The 18,323-nt window shown below is 37.4% G+C and overlaps 2 protein-coding genes across 2 annotated transcripts; both read left to right on the top strand.

The window, feature by feature from the left end:
* Window positions 1-721: 721 nt before the first annotated feature.
* LOC137027605 (apolipoprotein A-I-like) lies at window positions 722-2,272 on the top strand. Its single transcript, XM_067395837.1, has 4 exons — window positions 722-812; window positions 911-966; window positions 1,070-1,220; window positions 1,313-2,272. Exons 2-4 carry the CDS (start codon window positions 927-929, stop codon window positions 1,887-1,889), a joined length of 768 nt encoding a protein of 255 aa, XP_067251938.1. The 5' UTR covers window positions 722-812; window positions 911-926; the 3' UTR covers window positions 1,890-2,272.
* Window positions 2,273-14,440: 12,168 nt separating this feature from the next.
* Window positions 14,441-16,717, top strand: apoeb (apolipoprotein Eb). The gene is made up of 5 exons (XM_067395826.1): window positions 14,441-14,516; window positions 14,918-14,982; window positions 15,199-15,352; window positions 15,466-15,753; window positions 15,879-16,717. The coding sequence occupies exons 2-5, from the start codon at window positions 14,940-14,942 to the stop codon at window positions 16,237-16,239; spliced, it is 846 nt and encodes a 281-aa protein (XP_067251927.1). The 5' UTR covers window positions 14,441-14,516; window positions 14,918-14,939; the 3' UTR covers window positions 16,240-16,717.
* Window positions 16,718-18,323: the final 1,606 nt, after the last annotated feature.

Here is an 18,323-nt window from a genome sequence, read left to right as displayed (position 1 = left end):
TCACTACTGACGTACGTCTCCGTTCCCTCCTTCAGGGAACGAGGGTTACATACGTAACCGAGACGTTTAGCAGGCATGTATAACATGGACAGATTATTACATGTATGCTCCCTGACTCTGATAATAACTCCTCCTAAGAATCAATTTAAGTCCGTTTACAGCTCTGGACAGGTTAATAAAAATACAATGAACTGAAAAGACTTTTAAGACATAAGAGTAGGAAATATATCCTTCTTCTTAGAACAGAGCTCAACAATTCATCCAGGATCAAAAAACATATCTATTTGAGTGATGTGTCAAATCTTATCAGGAAGCGAACAAAGTCTGGTATCATTTGTTACTGTTATTAGTTCAAAGGTTCAAAATCAGCTTCTGTCTGGTTTTATAGATTAAGTAAATGGCATTATTCATAATATCTTTATATTAAAATTAATTATTTTACAATGAGATTGTCCATGTTAAAAAACAAAATCAATTATGAGTCTACAGAAACACTTCCAGAAATACTATCATTCCTTTATTAAGAAGACTATTTTACTGAATAGTCTTATGTGTTCATCTAAAACAATATTGGCATTTAGTACAGTTTATTGTCCAAGAGTTATCATAGTCTGTAATGAATTCAGGACTCTTTGGTGATAATAAGTACAGTCAGGGCATAATGATATAGTGACAGCAAGGCACTACCCACTGGACTTTGGGTTTCCACTACAGCAGTCATTTCCCCATGCTATATAAATACAGATGTGAACGAGCCACCTTCACACTGGTTCTTCAGACAGGACAGCGTCAATTAAAACACTCTGACAAAGGTAAGAACTTTCACACTTTTTAGTAAATTCAAAATACAACACTTTTTACGTTTATGTAAAAGACAGAGACATTCATTGAAAGTGTTTTTTACTTCTAGACTAAAACTGAACACCATGAAGGTTCTTGTGGTACTTGCACTTGCTGTATTTACAGGTGAGGAATTCATAAAATTACAATATGAAAATGTTTTAAGGCTTGATAAATTTATAGTCTATTAACAAAACCATTTGATCAAACTGAAATGCTCCATCAACAGGTTGCCAGGCCAACCTTTTCTATGCTGATGAGCCCAAGCCACAGCTGGAGCAGCTGACTGATGCATTCTGGAGCTATGTTTCCAAGGCAACACAAACCGCAGAGGAAACCGTCAAGATGATCAGGTCTTCCCAACTGGGACAGGAAGTCAAGTAAGTCAAGAATATTTACCCGCAGAACACTGTTATTTAGACTAGTTCTTATGTCCTGATATGAAACTCAAACATCCTTCTCCATTTAACAGTGCTAGACTGACCCAGAGTGCCGACATGGCCAGCGAATATGCTGTCACCCTCAAGAAACAGATGGATCCTCTGGCTGAAGAGCTGATGACCAAAATCACCAAGGAAGCTGAAGTGTTGAGGGAGCGTTTGGGCCAGGACCTGATCACTGTGAGAGACCAGCTGGAGCCCTATGCTGACAACCTCAAGAGCCAGATCCAGCAGAGAGTGGAGGAGCTCAGGACGGCCATAGCTCCATATGCAGAATCCCTGGATTCTGAGACCCTGAAGGCCACTCTGCTCCAGAAGAGTGAGGAGCTGAGAGGAAACCTGGAGCAGAGTGTGAAGGAGCTGCAGACTCAGCTGGAGCCCTACACTGCTGAAATCAAGGAGAAGGTTGACCAGCGTCTGCAGGAGTTCCAGAAGACCGTGAGCCCTCTGGCTGAGGATCTTCAGACCCAGATTAGAGAGAGAGCCCAGATGGTCCAGCAGAGTCTCACACCCTACGCTGAAGACCTGAAGGAAAAGCTGGACCCCTATGCACAGGACCTGAAGGACCAGCTCACCTCCCTGTACGAATCCTTCATTAAGAGAAATTAGATGCCACCAACAGACTTTTGCCAATTGCTGCTAATGTAATTAGATCTTAGATACAGTTCAATGTCAAAGTGGTTTCTTCACTGTCTGTGGTTAACATTAACAACTGCTGCTGACATTACAGTGACCTGATGGAAGTATTTATTCACAGCCATGAAACAAAACACAAAGGTCCAATGAAAAACGCGCAGCCACATTTACACAATGATTTTTATGTAATATTTGAAAGATTACTTTTAATTTAAATGAAATAAATATTTTGTTAACAGAAATGAGTCTCAAATGTTTCTTTACAGGGTGACAGATATCCAGTTATATTGACTCTATCATTTTCAAATAAATATATATGGAAAGGTAAATGATGTCAAATATCATTTGTTAAGAAATAAACTTGGTTTCAAGGTATGTCTAATCTTTTGATGCTTGCTTTTATACCTGCATATGCTTAGAGAAATTATAAACATGCATACATGCTAAATGCATACTTTTAAATGTATTTTACTTTTTGCTTAATTTCCACACAAAATAAGAAAACTCTTCATGATGTCAAATACAGTAGTATTTCAGATATTACCTTTTGAAGACAGCAACAAACTTCTTAAGTTTTGTTGAGGTTTGGATATATATGCTATTCCATTCAAAACTTTTGGATCGGTAAACATTTTAAACCTTTTTGAAGAAGCCTCTTACGCTCACCAAGGATGCATTTATTTGATCAGAAATACAGTAAATATTGCCAGATATTATTACATTATTACATTTAAACATAATTTATTCCTGTCATGGCAAAGCTGAATTATTAGTAGTCATTGCTCTGTTTTCTTATTATTATCAATGTTAAAAACAGCTGTGCTGCTTAATATTTTTGGAAACTAAGATGGAGTTTTTTTAATGAATATAAAGATATAAATATAATGTCTGAGACAGCAGAGAGTATCTAGTCAATCAAACACACTCTGTAGAGCAGTTTGTCTGTTTAGAGCTACTGTAGAAACATGGCGCAAAATGGTGCCTTAACATGTAAGGGGACCCGTGGTGTATGTAGATAGAAATGGCTCATTCTAAGGTAATAAAAACATAACGATTCATTATGTAAGGTCTTTATACACCACTGAAAACATAGTTATGTATATTATATTGCATTTCCATCAATAGATCCACCTAAAATGTACACATTGCACCTTTAAATTCATGAGTGTAAAGTACTTAATTTGTTGTGTCAAGTTAGGATGGGACAGTATTTGTCTTAACAGTGAAATGACTGGATAATTTTATAGCATAAGATAATCAGTTATGCATGATACAGTCAAATAATACAGTCTTTCAAAATAAGTGAAAAAACAATAAGCATTATTCCACAATAAATTATTTTTTAAGGCCTATTTCACTCTGTCCTGGAGGGCCACTGTCCTGCAGAGTTTACTGTAGCTCCAACTTACCACAACACACCTGCCTGGACGTTTCCTGTATGCCTAAAAACCTTGATTAGCTGGTTCAGGTGTGTTTAATTGGGGTTGGAGCTAAACTCTCGAGGACAGTGACCCTCCAGGAGCAGGATTGGACACCCCTGGCCTATTTGATAATGGACCTCTGGAACTATAGGTCATTGGAATAATAGCCTATTTATAAAATAAGGGCTGGACATTTAATCAGACACTTAATTTCTATCCAATCACTGAGTTATGTGGACAAAGGTGCTGCCATGTACTGTGTACTAGTTTTGTGCATCACACATGCCACCTAGAGGATGCCCACTATCATTTCAACTCACTACAAAAAAACAAAAAGAAGAAAAAAAAGATAATTAAGATTTACAGGTCAGGTGTCTCATGAAGACACGTGTGCTGCCAGAACATTCATAAACACCCACAGCAAGATCAACACATAAAAATCCCCAAAAAAATGCCAGCGGCAACATGTCGGAGCTGTCCTTGCAGGCAAAAGTACCTGTCCTGCCAAGACTTCCAAGAGTCTCCCACACACTTCCATCAGAACAAAAAAAACAAAAACAATTTTTTTACCTATACACAAAGAAGCTAATCCTGACATTTCCAAGAGTTCATTCAAGCATGTCATCATTATCAAGACACTGCCTTCCTGGGAAAACAGCTGTAACCAGCCTAAGCTGGTTTCTAGATGCTCTAGCTGGTCTCCTAGCCTGCACAGCTGACGACTGCACAATTAAACCAGAAAACTAGACTACCCTGAACATCTTAGGATGGTTTAAAGAGTGTTTTTCAGCAGCAGAGATGGTGTGACACCAATGTTTTAGGTTTAACTCCCAGGGAAGGCATAAACGGATTCTAAATGCAGCTGCTAAATGTGTAAACTGAAGTGAACTTAAACAGGAACCTGATACTGTGAACTAAAACTCTTGTTTCATTTGCATTACTGTTCAACCTTTACATTTAAGTTGACTGAATTTTCTAGGGCATTTTCTAGGGATATAGGGTGGTTCACCTGTTTTCTTATTTTTGTGGGTCATTTGCATTTTCCGCACTGATGTAAGTACATAGTAAAGACCAAATCACTTTTTGCACAGAGACGAGGGGGTCGAGACACAGATTAAGATGCAGATGACTGATTTCTCTGACACAAAGCAGCTGATAGCCCTTTGACCTGGAATGCCTGACTGTTTAAAACAATGACTAATGTAGACAACCTTCCCCTAACCAAATGACACAACTAAGGACTGAATCACACACCACAGAAAGCAAAAAAAGAGAAAAACAAAGAGTCAGAGTCACTAGAGTTCATCAGCTCTCACTGTAGAGCACTTGTGCTGTGTTTGTGTTGGATAAATCCAGTCAGTGCATATCTGCTTGAGTCGTGGCTGTGATGAAGAATAGATGCTATCAGCACATAGACCCTCTCACACGGTACACTGGACCTAGCAGCCCTATTCTGCAAAATGATGAGTTGGCCGAGGTTACATGCGTTCATTACTTACTGTTCACCTTTCACACATTTATCCAAAACCACATGGGACATAAACAACCAAGTTCTTTCATGAGCTTATAATTAAATCATCACGCTGAATTTATTTTTGTTTGTTTTCGAAGACAGTGTAGTCATAATTTTTCTGCCACATTTTCATTATTCATTAGATGCAATCTTCATCAGGAAAATTCAGTACAAAAAAAAGTTCACCACTACCTAATTGAAAACCCACAAAAAACATTTTGTCCAACAACTGGCACTAATCTTCTCCTTATGAAAGAACTGTTATCAAAAACAGAAAAAGGAATTAGAGAGAGAGCTCTGTTTGCAATGCTTTCGTCTAACTAATCCATTAAGAGGGTATACAAAAGCATGGGAAGGGCCCGAAGCAATCAAAACAGTCATAATTCTTACTTAATCTTGCCTTTTTTGGTTTTCTTTTGTAGTAAACATTCTTTTGTTTGGAGGCCATTGAAGTCCACTATAAGGAGAATAATCCTGCAATGTTTTCATCAAAAACCTTCATTTCTTTTTCGACCGACTAAAGAAAGACATGAACATCTTGGATGACATGGGGGTGAGTAAATTATCAGGAAAATTTTATTTGAAAGTGGACTAATCCTTTAAACTATGCCAGAGTGCGTACACACCTCACGCACCGGATGCCGTGTGTGCGCTCAAGATAGTTGGACATAGTGGTGTAATAGAGGTAAAAAATGATATAAATACTGTTTGGTTTCTCACACAAACCAATCGTTTCGTGTCATAGGACATCAATGTGTCTTCACGAGCCGCAGGGTTTAATTTGGATTTGTCTGTGCATGTTTTTTTTTTACTCTCATAGATTTTGTTTCCATTGACATGCATTATAAGACTGACAGACCGCAACGGTTGGAGTTAAAAATCATTATTTGTGTTCAACTGAAGAAACATAGTCACCTTCATCTTGGATGCCCTGGGGGTAACCTTCAGATGCCGTTTTCTGTTTTGCTTTGTGTCCGTGCATTTTCAGAAGGGGCTTTTAAAAATACTGTTTAGATTGACATTATTTTAATGCTGTGAGTTAATAAGATTAAAGTTCCCATTTCCAAAGTTAATACTTTTTGTTGACTTTGATCTAATTTGTTTCTCTTTGAAGATCTTATACTTTTTGTGCCAGTGGTTTAAGATGTAATGATTTTTTTTTCTTTTCTGTGTTGATCTTTCCTCAGGTGTACTTGTCTGTCCATCAAAATGAGGTCTCTTGTGTTGATCTGTGTTCTGGCATTTTTTACTGATAAGGGATAAAAAACTCCATTCACTCATGGTTTAGTTTTTCTGTTTTGAATATGTTTTATAATGTATCTCATTAACTACATCACAGTTTATACAGGTCATCTGCTAAGCTTTGTAATCACTGTAAATTATCTAGCTCACTCATTTGTGAATCAATTAATATAGCACAAAGTTAAAAGTCTCTTCACATCCCTTGTATAGGCTGCCATGCTCATACCCTGTTCCAGGCTGATGAACCCATGTGGGAGGATATGGTGGATGGCTTCTGGGAGTTTGTGTCCGAACTCAACAAATTTGGATATCTGATGAGGGACTTCTTGAACTATGGGTCATTAGAAATTTAGTCAAGACACCTAATTTCTATCCAATCACTGAGCTATTATGTGGACAAATGTGCTGCAATTATGTCCTAGTTTTGTGCATCACACATGCCACCAAGTGGATGCCCATGTAGCAGACTTCAAGTGGTAACCTCCGGACACCACAGAAACACAACCACACCATAAATGGGATGATGGACATGCAGATTTTTTTCCTTAAACAAAGTAGTGAGGCAAGATTAGAATACACAGACATCAGAGGGCCTACTCTCTCATCCTTCTGCTTCTCCATTCACATATACCATGCATCTGAGCGTGAAAGCTTTAAGAATGATATATAAAGAAGCAATATATAATATTTAACACAAGTAAATGCAGTGATTAATTATCTCACATAACATGACAGCACAAATAATAAATGTAAATGGTAAATACATAACATTTGTAAAAGTTAACATGTCAATTCATTATAAGCAACACAAGACTTTAACAGCCAATGACATTTATAGCTGGAGATCTGGACTAATTTTCTACTGTTTAGTGTCAATCACCATCTAACTTTTATCAGCTGGCAATTTTCAATGCACATTTAAGAGTGCAAGTTGCAACTATTATTAACAATAATTGAAAGATAAGGCTTATCCGTATGTCACAATATCACCCTGTTTGTTTTCTGTTTTGCACCATTTCCTGCCAGTCTGTCATCATTTATGCATTTCGATTCGATATCAGTTATTTTGGATAAACTGTATATCAGATACAGTACATGGCACAGTTTCTGAAGAAAAAAAAAAATCTCTCAACTAATGCTGTATAATATACATGTGAATCAGTTTTGGTAGCCTACTACATTAATATTGAAGGTTAAAATTAACTGATTTGTATACAAACTTAAGGAATGTCTTAATAATAATAAAGTTATAATAGGCCTACTAACTTTAAAATTATTTCTACTCCAATTCATTTTTGAAATATAAACATTTAAATGGTGGCTGTCAACTTGATGGATTTATTCAAACATGCATTAAGATTAGGCTAAATAGGCTATTAAAGAACATTAAAAATTATAATTAATTACTAATATGGTGCATATATTTAGTTAAATGCTCCTCTCTATAGTTAATTTTTTTTTAGCTGACTAACGAGTTTATGATCACTGAATATGTTTGTTCTGAGGTAAATGTGACATTTGTGTACAAACTTTTTTAACGTCTTTCCACGGTTGAAACACTGATTAAGCGATTACACGAGACATGATACGGATTTCGGTAAGTTGTACTGTATCTTTTAACATACCTTTAGATGTTCATTTGTGTTTATTTCGAGCTGTAACTGGTATTAAAGCGGAGGAGAGGATCAGTAAACATGGGCTTCAGGGCAGGCTGCTGCTTCTCTTGAACTGAGGCTACAGCGATCTGTCACGCCACATTAAAGAGCGCCAAATCCGTATACTTTATTTAAGTGGGTATACGGAAATCCTTGACCTTTTCTAGTGGGTATATGGCATATACCTGCCTACACGTAGATTTCATCACTGGGGGGTCCCCCTCGGGAGAAATCACACTAAGTTACTGCATTTAAGGACACAAAAGTGAATACAGGCAATTGAGACAGAGCGCAGCGTGCATATTACACTGAAAACTACACCCACTGGAGGGAAACGCAATCGCCGACAGGTAATGCTAAAAATATTCATTATTTTTAACCAAAAAATGACAAAAAAGTTTACTGACAAAATGTTTACTGCACACATAGGCATAGGCATAGTGTCAGGATCCCACAATTTACCCATTCTTCCTGCTGATGCCTCACGTCTTATTGCCTGTATCCACTTTTGCCTCAAAGTCTGGCTTTTACGGTTCGGTATTTTATGAAAACTTAGTTCTGTTTTTTTTGTTGTTGTTGTTTTATTTTAGCTTGTTTGCTGTACAGCCTGTCACACAGCAGCTTTTAGACATTGTTCTGTCTTTTGTTACAAGCAAGAAATGACAAGGAGGCAGCTTCACATTGTCATTGGAGAAAGTTGGATTGTTTTCCCCAGTGTGGGCGTGGCCTAAATGCGCTCTGTCTCTATGGGACGCAAAGGCAGCTTTTCCACCTTTTGACCACAAGGTGTCGTTAGTGTGCACGGTGTTGAAAAGCTTCAAATAATGAACCATTTTTCGGCACAGTTTGATGAAAGCCTCAAACACTTGGAAAGCCTCGGTTTACCGTCACTAGTAAATGTAAGATGAGAGAGAAAAACTACCTCTGCTGCTCCGTTCGTATACATACACCGTGCATCTGAGAGCGAACACTTCAGTGTCCCACTAATTAAAGCCCCACCTACAACAATTGATTAGGAACTCCCGATCGGAAACATTGAAAATATCATTTAATACAGGTTTTGCTTAAGTTAACTGCTGTACATTTCTCATTGGAAATGAAAAAAACAAAAACAATAGTCAATAGTCAACTGGCTACACCCACTATTATTTCAAGTCACTACAAAAATAAGATGATTAAGATTTGCAGGTCAGGCAATGCATTTGTTATTAACTGATTGCCGGTTCCTTTTTAATGGATGCGTGAAAACACATGCTGCCAGAACATTCATTAACACCCACAGCAAGATCAACACATGAAAATCCCACATAAATGCCAGCAGCAACATGTCGGGAGCTGTCCTTGCAGGCAAAAGTACCTGTTCTGCCAAGACTTCCAAGAGTCTCCCACACACTTCCATCAGAACAAAAAAACAAACACAAAAAAACAACCTTCGTCTTTTACCTATACACACAGAAGCTAATCCTGGCATTTCCAAGAGTTCATTCAAGCATGTCATCATTATCAAGACACTGTCTTCCTGGAAAAACAGCTGTAACCAGCCTAAGCTGGTCTCCCAGCCTGCACAGCTGACAAGTGCACTAATAAACCAAAAAACTAGACTAGCCTGAGCATCTTAGGATGGTTTAAAGTGTGTTTTTCAGCAGCGGAGATGGTGCGACGCCAAGGTTTTAGGTTTAATTCCCAGAAAAGGCATACACGGACTCTTTAAAATGCAGCTGCTAAATGTGTAAACTGAATTGACCTTAAAACAGGAACCTGATACTGTGAACTAAAACTCTTGTTTCATTTGCATTACTGTTGGTTCACTTTTACATTTAAGTTGACTGAATTTTAATAGTAGTTCTACTCAAAGTCTGATGATATAGGGTGGTCTGTTTACTTGTATTCTTATTTTTGTGGGTTATTTGCAGACAGCTGAACTACACAGCAGAATAGACACAATTTTGCATTTTTCCACACTGATGTTGGAGGAAACAAACTGATTTGAAAATAGTAAAATAAATTGTTAAACATGACTGAGAGTACTGCATTCTTATTGGTAACTGGAAGCATGATCAAATTTGCCAAAATGTTTCATTTTAAAAGCATGCAAGTGATTTCTCTTGATTGTAGAAGTTTGTGAATGCTCCAGTTCTGCTGTTTTCTGCATGTTGGCCTGGTTATTTGTACTTTAGCAGCACAAAATAACTGGTCCCATTTTATATTAAGTGTAATGTACTAACTTTTAAATTAATCATTTGATACACTGCACTTATTTAGCACATACATGTTTTTACATTATTTAAAAATACCTGCATCTGAAACCCTATTGTAATTGTAAGAATTATTTATCATTTTTCTTCCGCTGTAAAACTGATTGTGCAGACCAAACCATAAGGCTTAAAACTCAAAGGTGCTCTAAGCGATGTCACGCATTTTTAGGCCAAAACATTTTTTGTCACATACAGCAAACATCTCCTCACTATCCGCTAGGTGCCTGTCCCCTGAACACACTGTAAAAAAAACGCAATCTCTGTAGTCGCCACAAGCTCCAAAAACGGCAATAAAAACTACCTGGTGCAGCCTGGACCACGAAACATAATAAACATGCTCCAGCCAATAACCGACAAGAATGATTTTAAATGCACGTTCATGACTGTTTCAGGAAGCACGGAGGGGAGGGGGGGGGGGGGGGGTCTAGCTAGCCTCTGTTTTGTTTGACAACACTTCGAACATCAAGAGAAAGTTACTCCACCCAGGATCGCTTAGAGCACCTTTAACCAGATAACAGGTCTCAATTTGAGGAGAGCCTGACAAGGTATGACCCTGATTGGCCAATAGAGGGCATTACAGCAATCAACAAGTGCAAAACTGCTCATAACTCCTAGATAGTTTGTTGTAGACTCAAGTGTCTTATATCATTGGAATCCTTGGCTCAAGATGAACAAAAAAAGTAAATACAATTTCATTTCAGCCATTCAAATGTTCCCACAATTTTGAATTTTCTGAAAAATCTACTTTTTCAAACTCATCAGAGGCCGTTTGTCCAATTCACCTGAAACTTGGTATACATCATCTAGAGACCGCCAAAGGTTTGAAGTAGCAGTTGCCTTTAAATAAAATGTTATATCTCTTGATTGCAATGAGTTATTTTCACCGAATATGTACATGTGTGTACAAGCTCAGTCCGAGGTCACAGTAAAAAAAATTGGTTAACACTTTACAAAAAGGGTACATGAATAATGAATACCTGAATTAATACTTAATTCAGCATGAACTAATGAAGAGCTAACCTTAACTAACCTTAATACGACAGGAGTCATATGGATTCATGCATTAATAACGGCAGCCTTAACTACATGTTAGTACATGTTTGATAGTTAATGCATAATTAACTTTTATGGATAAACCAAATCAAACAGCCTCTTTAAGAAGGAATAAGACGTAATCTGACTTTGAAACAAATTTAAATAATACTATCAGTTTTAACTTTGTCAAAAACATTACTGAGTAACACAGAATTGATCCTCCTCATCAAATGTAGAAAACACTAAATAACTGATCTTAAAAGGTCTTTATCTGTTTTGTGTTGTTCAGTTTCCCTTCAAACTCACCCTACTGCAACTTATGCACAGCTAAATAAAAATAAAATTCAAAACCCACAAAGAACATTTATGGAACAGTTCCCAAAGAAACAATCAAACTGAACATTGCTGGGATCAGTACAGTTCAGTCTCTATCCAGACGCAGGCCGTATAATGATACTGGACCTTGACTCTCTGACTTCTTGAAAAGCCACACAATATCACTTTACTGGCCTGAATGTGTATTTGATAGTAAGTTTATGATAAATAATGTGCTGAATTTAGTAAATTGTTAACAGTGAATTAATTATGATTGGGCCCTCTCAAGTAAAGTCATTACAAAGTAATGCATTAACAAAGCATGAGTTAATGTAAGTTAATAATGAGTTAGTACTGATTGGGCCCCTCAAAGTAGTCATGACACAATGATGCACTAACAAATCATTAAATAAAATCTGATTAAACATGCAGTTTAAGACCACAGTTTTAAAATCGGTTAAGATTTGAAAATCGTCTAGTGTGTCCCAGGCCTAATACAAAGTTTGACCAAATCACTTTTTGCACAGAGACGAGGGGGTCGAGACACAGATTAAGATGCAGATGACTGATTTCTCTGACACAAAGCAGCTGATAGCCCTTTGACCTGGAATGCCTGACTGTTGAAAACAATGACTAATGTAGACAACCTTCCCAAATGACACAACTAAGGACTGAATCACACACCACAGAAAGCAAGAAGAGAAAAACAAAGAGTCAGAGTCACTAGAGTTCATCAGCTCTCACTGTAGAGCACTTGTGCTGTGTTTGTGTTGGATAAATCCAGTCAGTGCATATCTGCTTGAGTCGTGGCTGTGATGAAGAATAGATGCTATCAGCACATAGACCCTCTCACACGGTACACTGGACCTAGCAGCCCTATTCTGCAAAATGATGAGTTGGCCGAGGTTACATGCGTTCATTACTTACTGTTCACCTTTCACACATTTATCCAAAAACCACATGGGACATAAACAACCAAGTCCTTTCATGAGCTTATAATTAAATCATCACGCTGAATTTATTTTTGTTGTTGTTTTTTTAAACAGTATAGTCAATTTTTAAGACACATTTTCTCCAGTTTCATTATTTATTAGATGCAACACCAAATAATTAAATAATCACTCTGGTGAAACCACAAGTCAAATACTTCATCAGGACAATTCAGTACAAAAAAAATGTGTTCACCACTACCTAATTGTAAATCCAACACTTGGCACTGATCCAACACTTTTTGTCCAACAATTGGCACTGATCTTCCCCTTATGAAAGAACTGTTATCAAAAACAGAAAAAGGAATTAGAGAGAGAGCTCTGTTTGCAATGCTTTCATCTAATCCATTAAGAGGGTAATACAAAAGCATGGGAAGCAATCAAAACAGTCATAATTCTTTCTTAATCTTGTCTTTTTTGTTTTTCTTTTGTAGTCAGTTAAAATGTCTTTTGTATACACTGTAGGGCATTGTAGTTTGCAATATTTAAATCTTGCCCTGTACTCTCTATTTCAAAAAATGGGAAGTATCTATTTTGATATAATGCATCAGCATTTTGATGTCAACGCTTAGACGTTTCATCAGTGTCAGTGGTCATTTTGGTACACAGAATAAATGTCATTGCTCAAAATTATCTTACATTTACAATAATCCATTTAGCAGATGCTTTTGTCATATGAGGTGTGACAACCTGATTCATCCTTAGGAGGCAGAAACATCCAAGAATACAAAAAATAGTTTCAAAATTTACCATAAAATATTTTTTATAAGTTTGGGTTTAGTATAAATGTCTCAAAATCTATTTGCAGAAGGATTAACAGTGAATTGAACGTACAGAGGAGTATAAATAATAGTGGACGTCTGCATGTGCAGTGATCATACTGGGCCCTCTGCATACTAAAGCCATGTTTGTTTTCATCAGCTGCATGGGGTGAATCAGACAGAGCTGAGCCAGGAGAAAAGGACAAGTTGGGACAAGAGGCTAAAGATCACTGAATAGGTGGAATCAAATTGTGGGTGATAAGGGTTTGTTGTGTTGTCACGGAAAAAAACATAATTACCCAAGGCTTTTTGGCCGGAAAAAAAAGATTAGTTTTACAAAAGAAACGCGATCTTGTTTAGTGGTGTTATGTTCGGAATAGAATTGCTGAAGCAAATATAGGGCTGTATTCATTATGTTAAATCTTACAGGGAATACTAATGAATGTCTTATCTTTAAAGATAAACACTATGGCCATTCAAACGTGGAAGGGCATTGTGATCAAACATGCTGCAATCAGCAGTAGTTTGAAATTTGTGACATTATTACATAACTTACTAAAGAAAATTACAAGGAATCCACTAGATTTTATAATGAAACATTTGTTTTTACTTATTATATATAATATAAAATGCACTATTGTTGTTGTTACCACCATTGCCATTGCATATGTGAATGCTAAAGTGAGCAATAGTATGGCCAATATGCCTCTATAGACATGCTAATAGGCTCATCCATGTTGATAGGCCATTGCAGTAAAACTTTCTAGCAACAATGTGGCGCCAGCAAAAAAAAAAAAAAAAAAAAAGTTTTCCTTTAGGCTCAATTGTCTCTTTAATCACTTAGAATTTGTCCCACAGCAACATTTACAGTTGTTTGACTTTTTAAACTGTCTATTTAAGGATAACAACTTTTTGATCTACGCAGCAATAGCTACTGAAACTACATAGCTAATTAAATAAAAATATAATAAAACAATAATATGCTATTATTAAATACTTGTTAGTAAAGACAAGCATAAAGATTATACATTCACGGTATTTATAGCCAGCGATATGCTTTTTTTAAATATCTGGCTAAGCTATTTAACAGAGTAATAAATTATATAGGCTAAGCTGGGGACGCAAAGTTGCTGTATTGTAATAGTCAGAACATACATGAGCAATTCCTCAACACAATATGAAAGGAGATGTGCAAAAAGAAATTATATAAATTGCGCAATTTATCTCCACCTGTGCGAAAAGTTGCGGACTTCGCACACTTGCTACAGTCAGTGACGCGTGGGATGATGCGCGAGCCCCGAACAAAGGCAAAATCACGTGGCAGTGATTGTGAAGACAGCGGGTGCGTCCTGGGACTGTATAAAAGACCTAACATCCCCAGTCCCTCTACACTTAGGAAAATCACACTTCTCAGGTGAGTAACGCTCTCTCTTTACTCATGAAGTATTCAACAGCTTATTATCATATAGTTTATATGCAGAATAACCAGTTTGTTAGTAAAACTATTGCTTATTACACTTCCAGCTAACGGTCACTAGTATTAAACGCGTATGAGTGAAGCAAATCCTGCATACTCGTACCTTCAGATGCTGTTTTCTGTTTTGCTTTGTTTCGGTGCATTTTCAGAAGGGGCTTTAAAAATACTGTTTGGATTTAAATTATTTTAATACCTGCGAATTAATAAGTTTAAAGTTCCCATTTCCAACGTTTATAACTTTGATCTAATTTGTTTCTCTTTAAAGATCTTATACGTTTTGTGCCAGTGGTTTTAAGATGTATTGATTTTTTTTTTCTTCTGTGTTGATCTTTCCTCAGGTGTACTTGTCTGTCCATCAAAATGAGGTCTCTTGTGTTGATCTGTGTTCTGGCAGTTTTTACTGGTAAGGGGGAAAAACTCACTCATGGTTTAGTTTTTCTATCTGTTTTGAATATCAGTGCACAATGATATGTTTTATAATGCATCTTTATCAACTGCTACATCACAATTTATACAGGTCATCTGCTAAGCTTTGTAATCACTGTAAATAATCTAGCTCACTCTTATGTGAATAACTTAATATGGCATAAAGTTAACGGCCTCTTCACACCCCTTGTAGGCTGCCATGCTCGTACCCTGTTCCAGGCTGATGCCCCTCAACCCAGGTGGGAGGAGATGGTGGACCGCTTCTGGCAGTATGTGTCCGAAATTAACACACATGCTGACGGTGTGGTGCAGAACATCAAGGACTCCCAGGTCAGCAGAGAGCTTGAGTAAGTTCAGCAGCCCTTTTAACATCTATCTACAGCACTCATCCTCTCATTATCAAATGGCACACGTGCTGCTGAAAAATTGTACGTGACCAATGTTTTTTTGTTTTTTGCAGCACCCTAATTACTGACACCATGGCTGAGCTGAGCTCATACAGTGACAGTCTTCAAACCCAGCTGACACCATACGCCTCTGACGCTGCTGGTCAGCTGAGCAAAGATCTCCAGCTCCTGGCGGGCAAACTGCAAACTGACATGACCGATGCTAAGGAACGCTCCACTCAGTACCTGCAAGAGCTGAAGACCATGGTGGAGCAGAACGCAGATGAAGTGAAGAACCGCGTCAACACCTACACACGCAAACTGAAGAAACGCCTGAACAAGGACACTGAGGAGATCCGCAAGTAAGTCTGGATGGTTTGAAAGAATTGCAAGTCAAATGCAAGCTCAACAAATTGGGTAAAGCATTCAACTAATGAAAATTTAGGTCATTTTTAAAGATATTAATCTTTACTTTCATTCCCTGCAGCACCGTGGCAACCTACATGGGTGAGCTGCAGTCTCGTGCTTCCCAAAACGCTGATGCCGTGAAGGACCGTTTAGAGCCATACCTCACCCAGGCCAAGGATGGTGCCAACCAGAAATTGGGGGCCATCACCGAGCTGATGGCGTCCCAGGCACGGGAGGTGAGCGACCAATTGGAGGTCCAGGCTGGAGCTCTGAAGGAGAAGCTGGAACAGACCGCTGAGGAGCTGCGCACCTCCCTAGAGGGCCGCGTGGATGAGCTGACCAGCCTCCTCGCCCCTTACTCCGAGAAGATCCGTGAACAGCTGCAGATTGTCATGGATAAGATCAAGGAGGCCTCAGCAGCTCTTCCCACTCCAGTTTAAGAGCTCCACACTTATCTAGTGTTAACACCAAACATAAACAAGAAGGGAGGTTTTGTGTTACTGAAATGTGCTTTTCTCATTCTGTGAGAGGTTGATAAGTGGTTAACAACCAGACTCCATTGGACTAGCACTGTCCATTATTGGACAAAAGAATACCATGTACTCACCATGTTTACTTTCTCAGTATTAACCCACTGTCTGAGGATATACTTTCCATAATGTCTTTTGTTTGCATATAGTAGAGCAATTTTAAGATCAATCAACTTGTCATGGAAGTTATCTAAGAGATTTTTTTTGTAGTTATTGGGGCCACTCAAAATAAACAGTAAAAAAAAGTGCCTTCAGCTACTGTACTAAATCAGAATATATGCAAAGATGAGCTTTGGTAGCCACAAATCCACATATAAATGCTCGTTTACTCCATATGTTTGTGCACTGCTGTGTTTGAATTTGTTTGCAATAAATGTGCGACCTACTACACTAACTAGTTTCTCATTTGATTTTTGTTAAGAGTATTGCAAAGTACATTTCTGTTCCCACCACACTCATCTTAACAATCCCCCACACAAATACATGCATCCCCAACACTAGCATTCAAATGTTTGGGTCAATAAGATTTATTTATTTTTTATTTAGCAACGATGCATTAAATTGAACAAAAGGCAAAAGACATTTTTAATGTTACAAAAAATATTTATATTTCAAATAAATGCTATTCTTTTTATTCATCAAAAAAAAAAATCATGAAAATATATCACTTTTTCTATAAAAATATTAAGCAGCGCAACAGTTTTCAACATTGATAATAATAAGATCAAATCAGCATATTAGAATGATTTCTGAAGGATCATGTGACACTGAAAACTGGAGTAATGATGCTGAAAATTCCATCACAGGTATAAATTACATTCTTAAAAATACATAAAATAGAAAACAGTTATTTTAAAATGTAATAATATTTCACATTATTGCAGTTTTTACAGCAGCCTTGATGAACATATTCAAAAACATTTAAAAAAATCTTGCTGACCCCTGTGTATCTTACAAAAACTGGGTAATGCTGGTGCCTAATGTATTGAGGTTGTTTTGCAGTATATTGTTTTGGTCTGTAATCTGAATTACTGAAATCTTAATAACAGGCTAAGAAATCAGTCAGGCTAAAACATGCACACAACTATTAGGCCTGTAACAAGAGTCAGAGAACAGCACATACATACATTTAGCCTTGCAAAAAGTCTCACATTTCAGGGTTTTGTATGTTTAGACTTGACTGATCCACTTTTTTTTTTTTTATCTGTGTTCGCAATTATGATGTAAACTTTGGATTCTATTCACCCCCTTCTTTCCCCATTTCTAACTTCAGCTCACTGTCACGCATCTCTCTTCCGCCTCCTGGGGTTTCAATGGGACTTGTGTGGACAAGACCAATCTACTGGTCACACCTTTCCTTCTTCATACAGAAACCGGAGATTTAAACCATTCCTCAGTTCTGGAGTTCAAGGAAAGGTCTGCTAATGTTGGATTTTTAAATCATTTTTGTCTGTGCAGAATTAGAATCAAAATCATTTTGTAATCCTCCTATTTAGTTGAATTTCTTTAAAAAAAAAAATGTGTGTGTGTGTGTAGACATGGGTTAAAATGTGAACACAACTTATAACACTCTAAGGTAAACCCTAAATTTGCATCCAAGGGGAATATTTAGGACTAGAATATATGGAATTCTGCAAACCTAATCAGAAGAATTTGATGTTTTACATTGTCCTTTATGAAATACAAACAAAAATTATAAACACTTTTTCTGTCACCCTTTTTCTCTTTTCTGATAAACTCTTGCACATGCACAGAACTTTTCACTGTCAGATGCAAGTTTCTCAGCTTTGAGAGTCTCATGATCAAAGGGTCTGTTCTCAAAACGCTATCCTGTCTTTCTATCTCTCTGTCTCTCTCTCTCTCTTCTGCTGCTTTGAATCTCAAGAAAGACATGTTGAGATCTGTTGCCAAATTCCATTTGTTTGCCTGCGGGACTGCAGCATAAAGGAACATGCTGTGCCCCTGGTTATGTTCACTGTCTTTGTTTTTCCTTT

This window comes from Chanodichthys erythropterus, chromosome 2, assembly GCF_024489055.1.
Source record: "Chanodichthys erythropterus isolate Z2021 chromosome 2, ASM2448905v1, whole genome shotgun sequence".
NCBI lineage: Eukaryota > Metazoa > Chordata > Actinopteri > Cypriniformes > Xenocyprididae > Chanodichthys > Chanodichthys erythropterus.
This window is presented reverse-complemented; position numbering and strand designations above follow the sequence as displayed.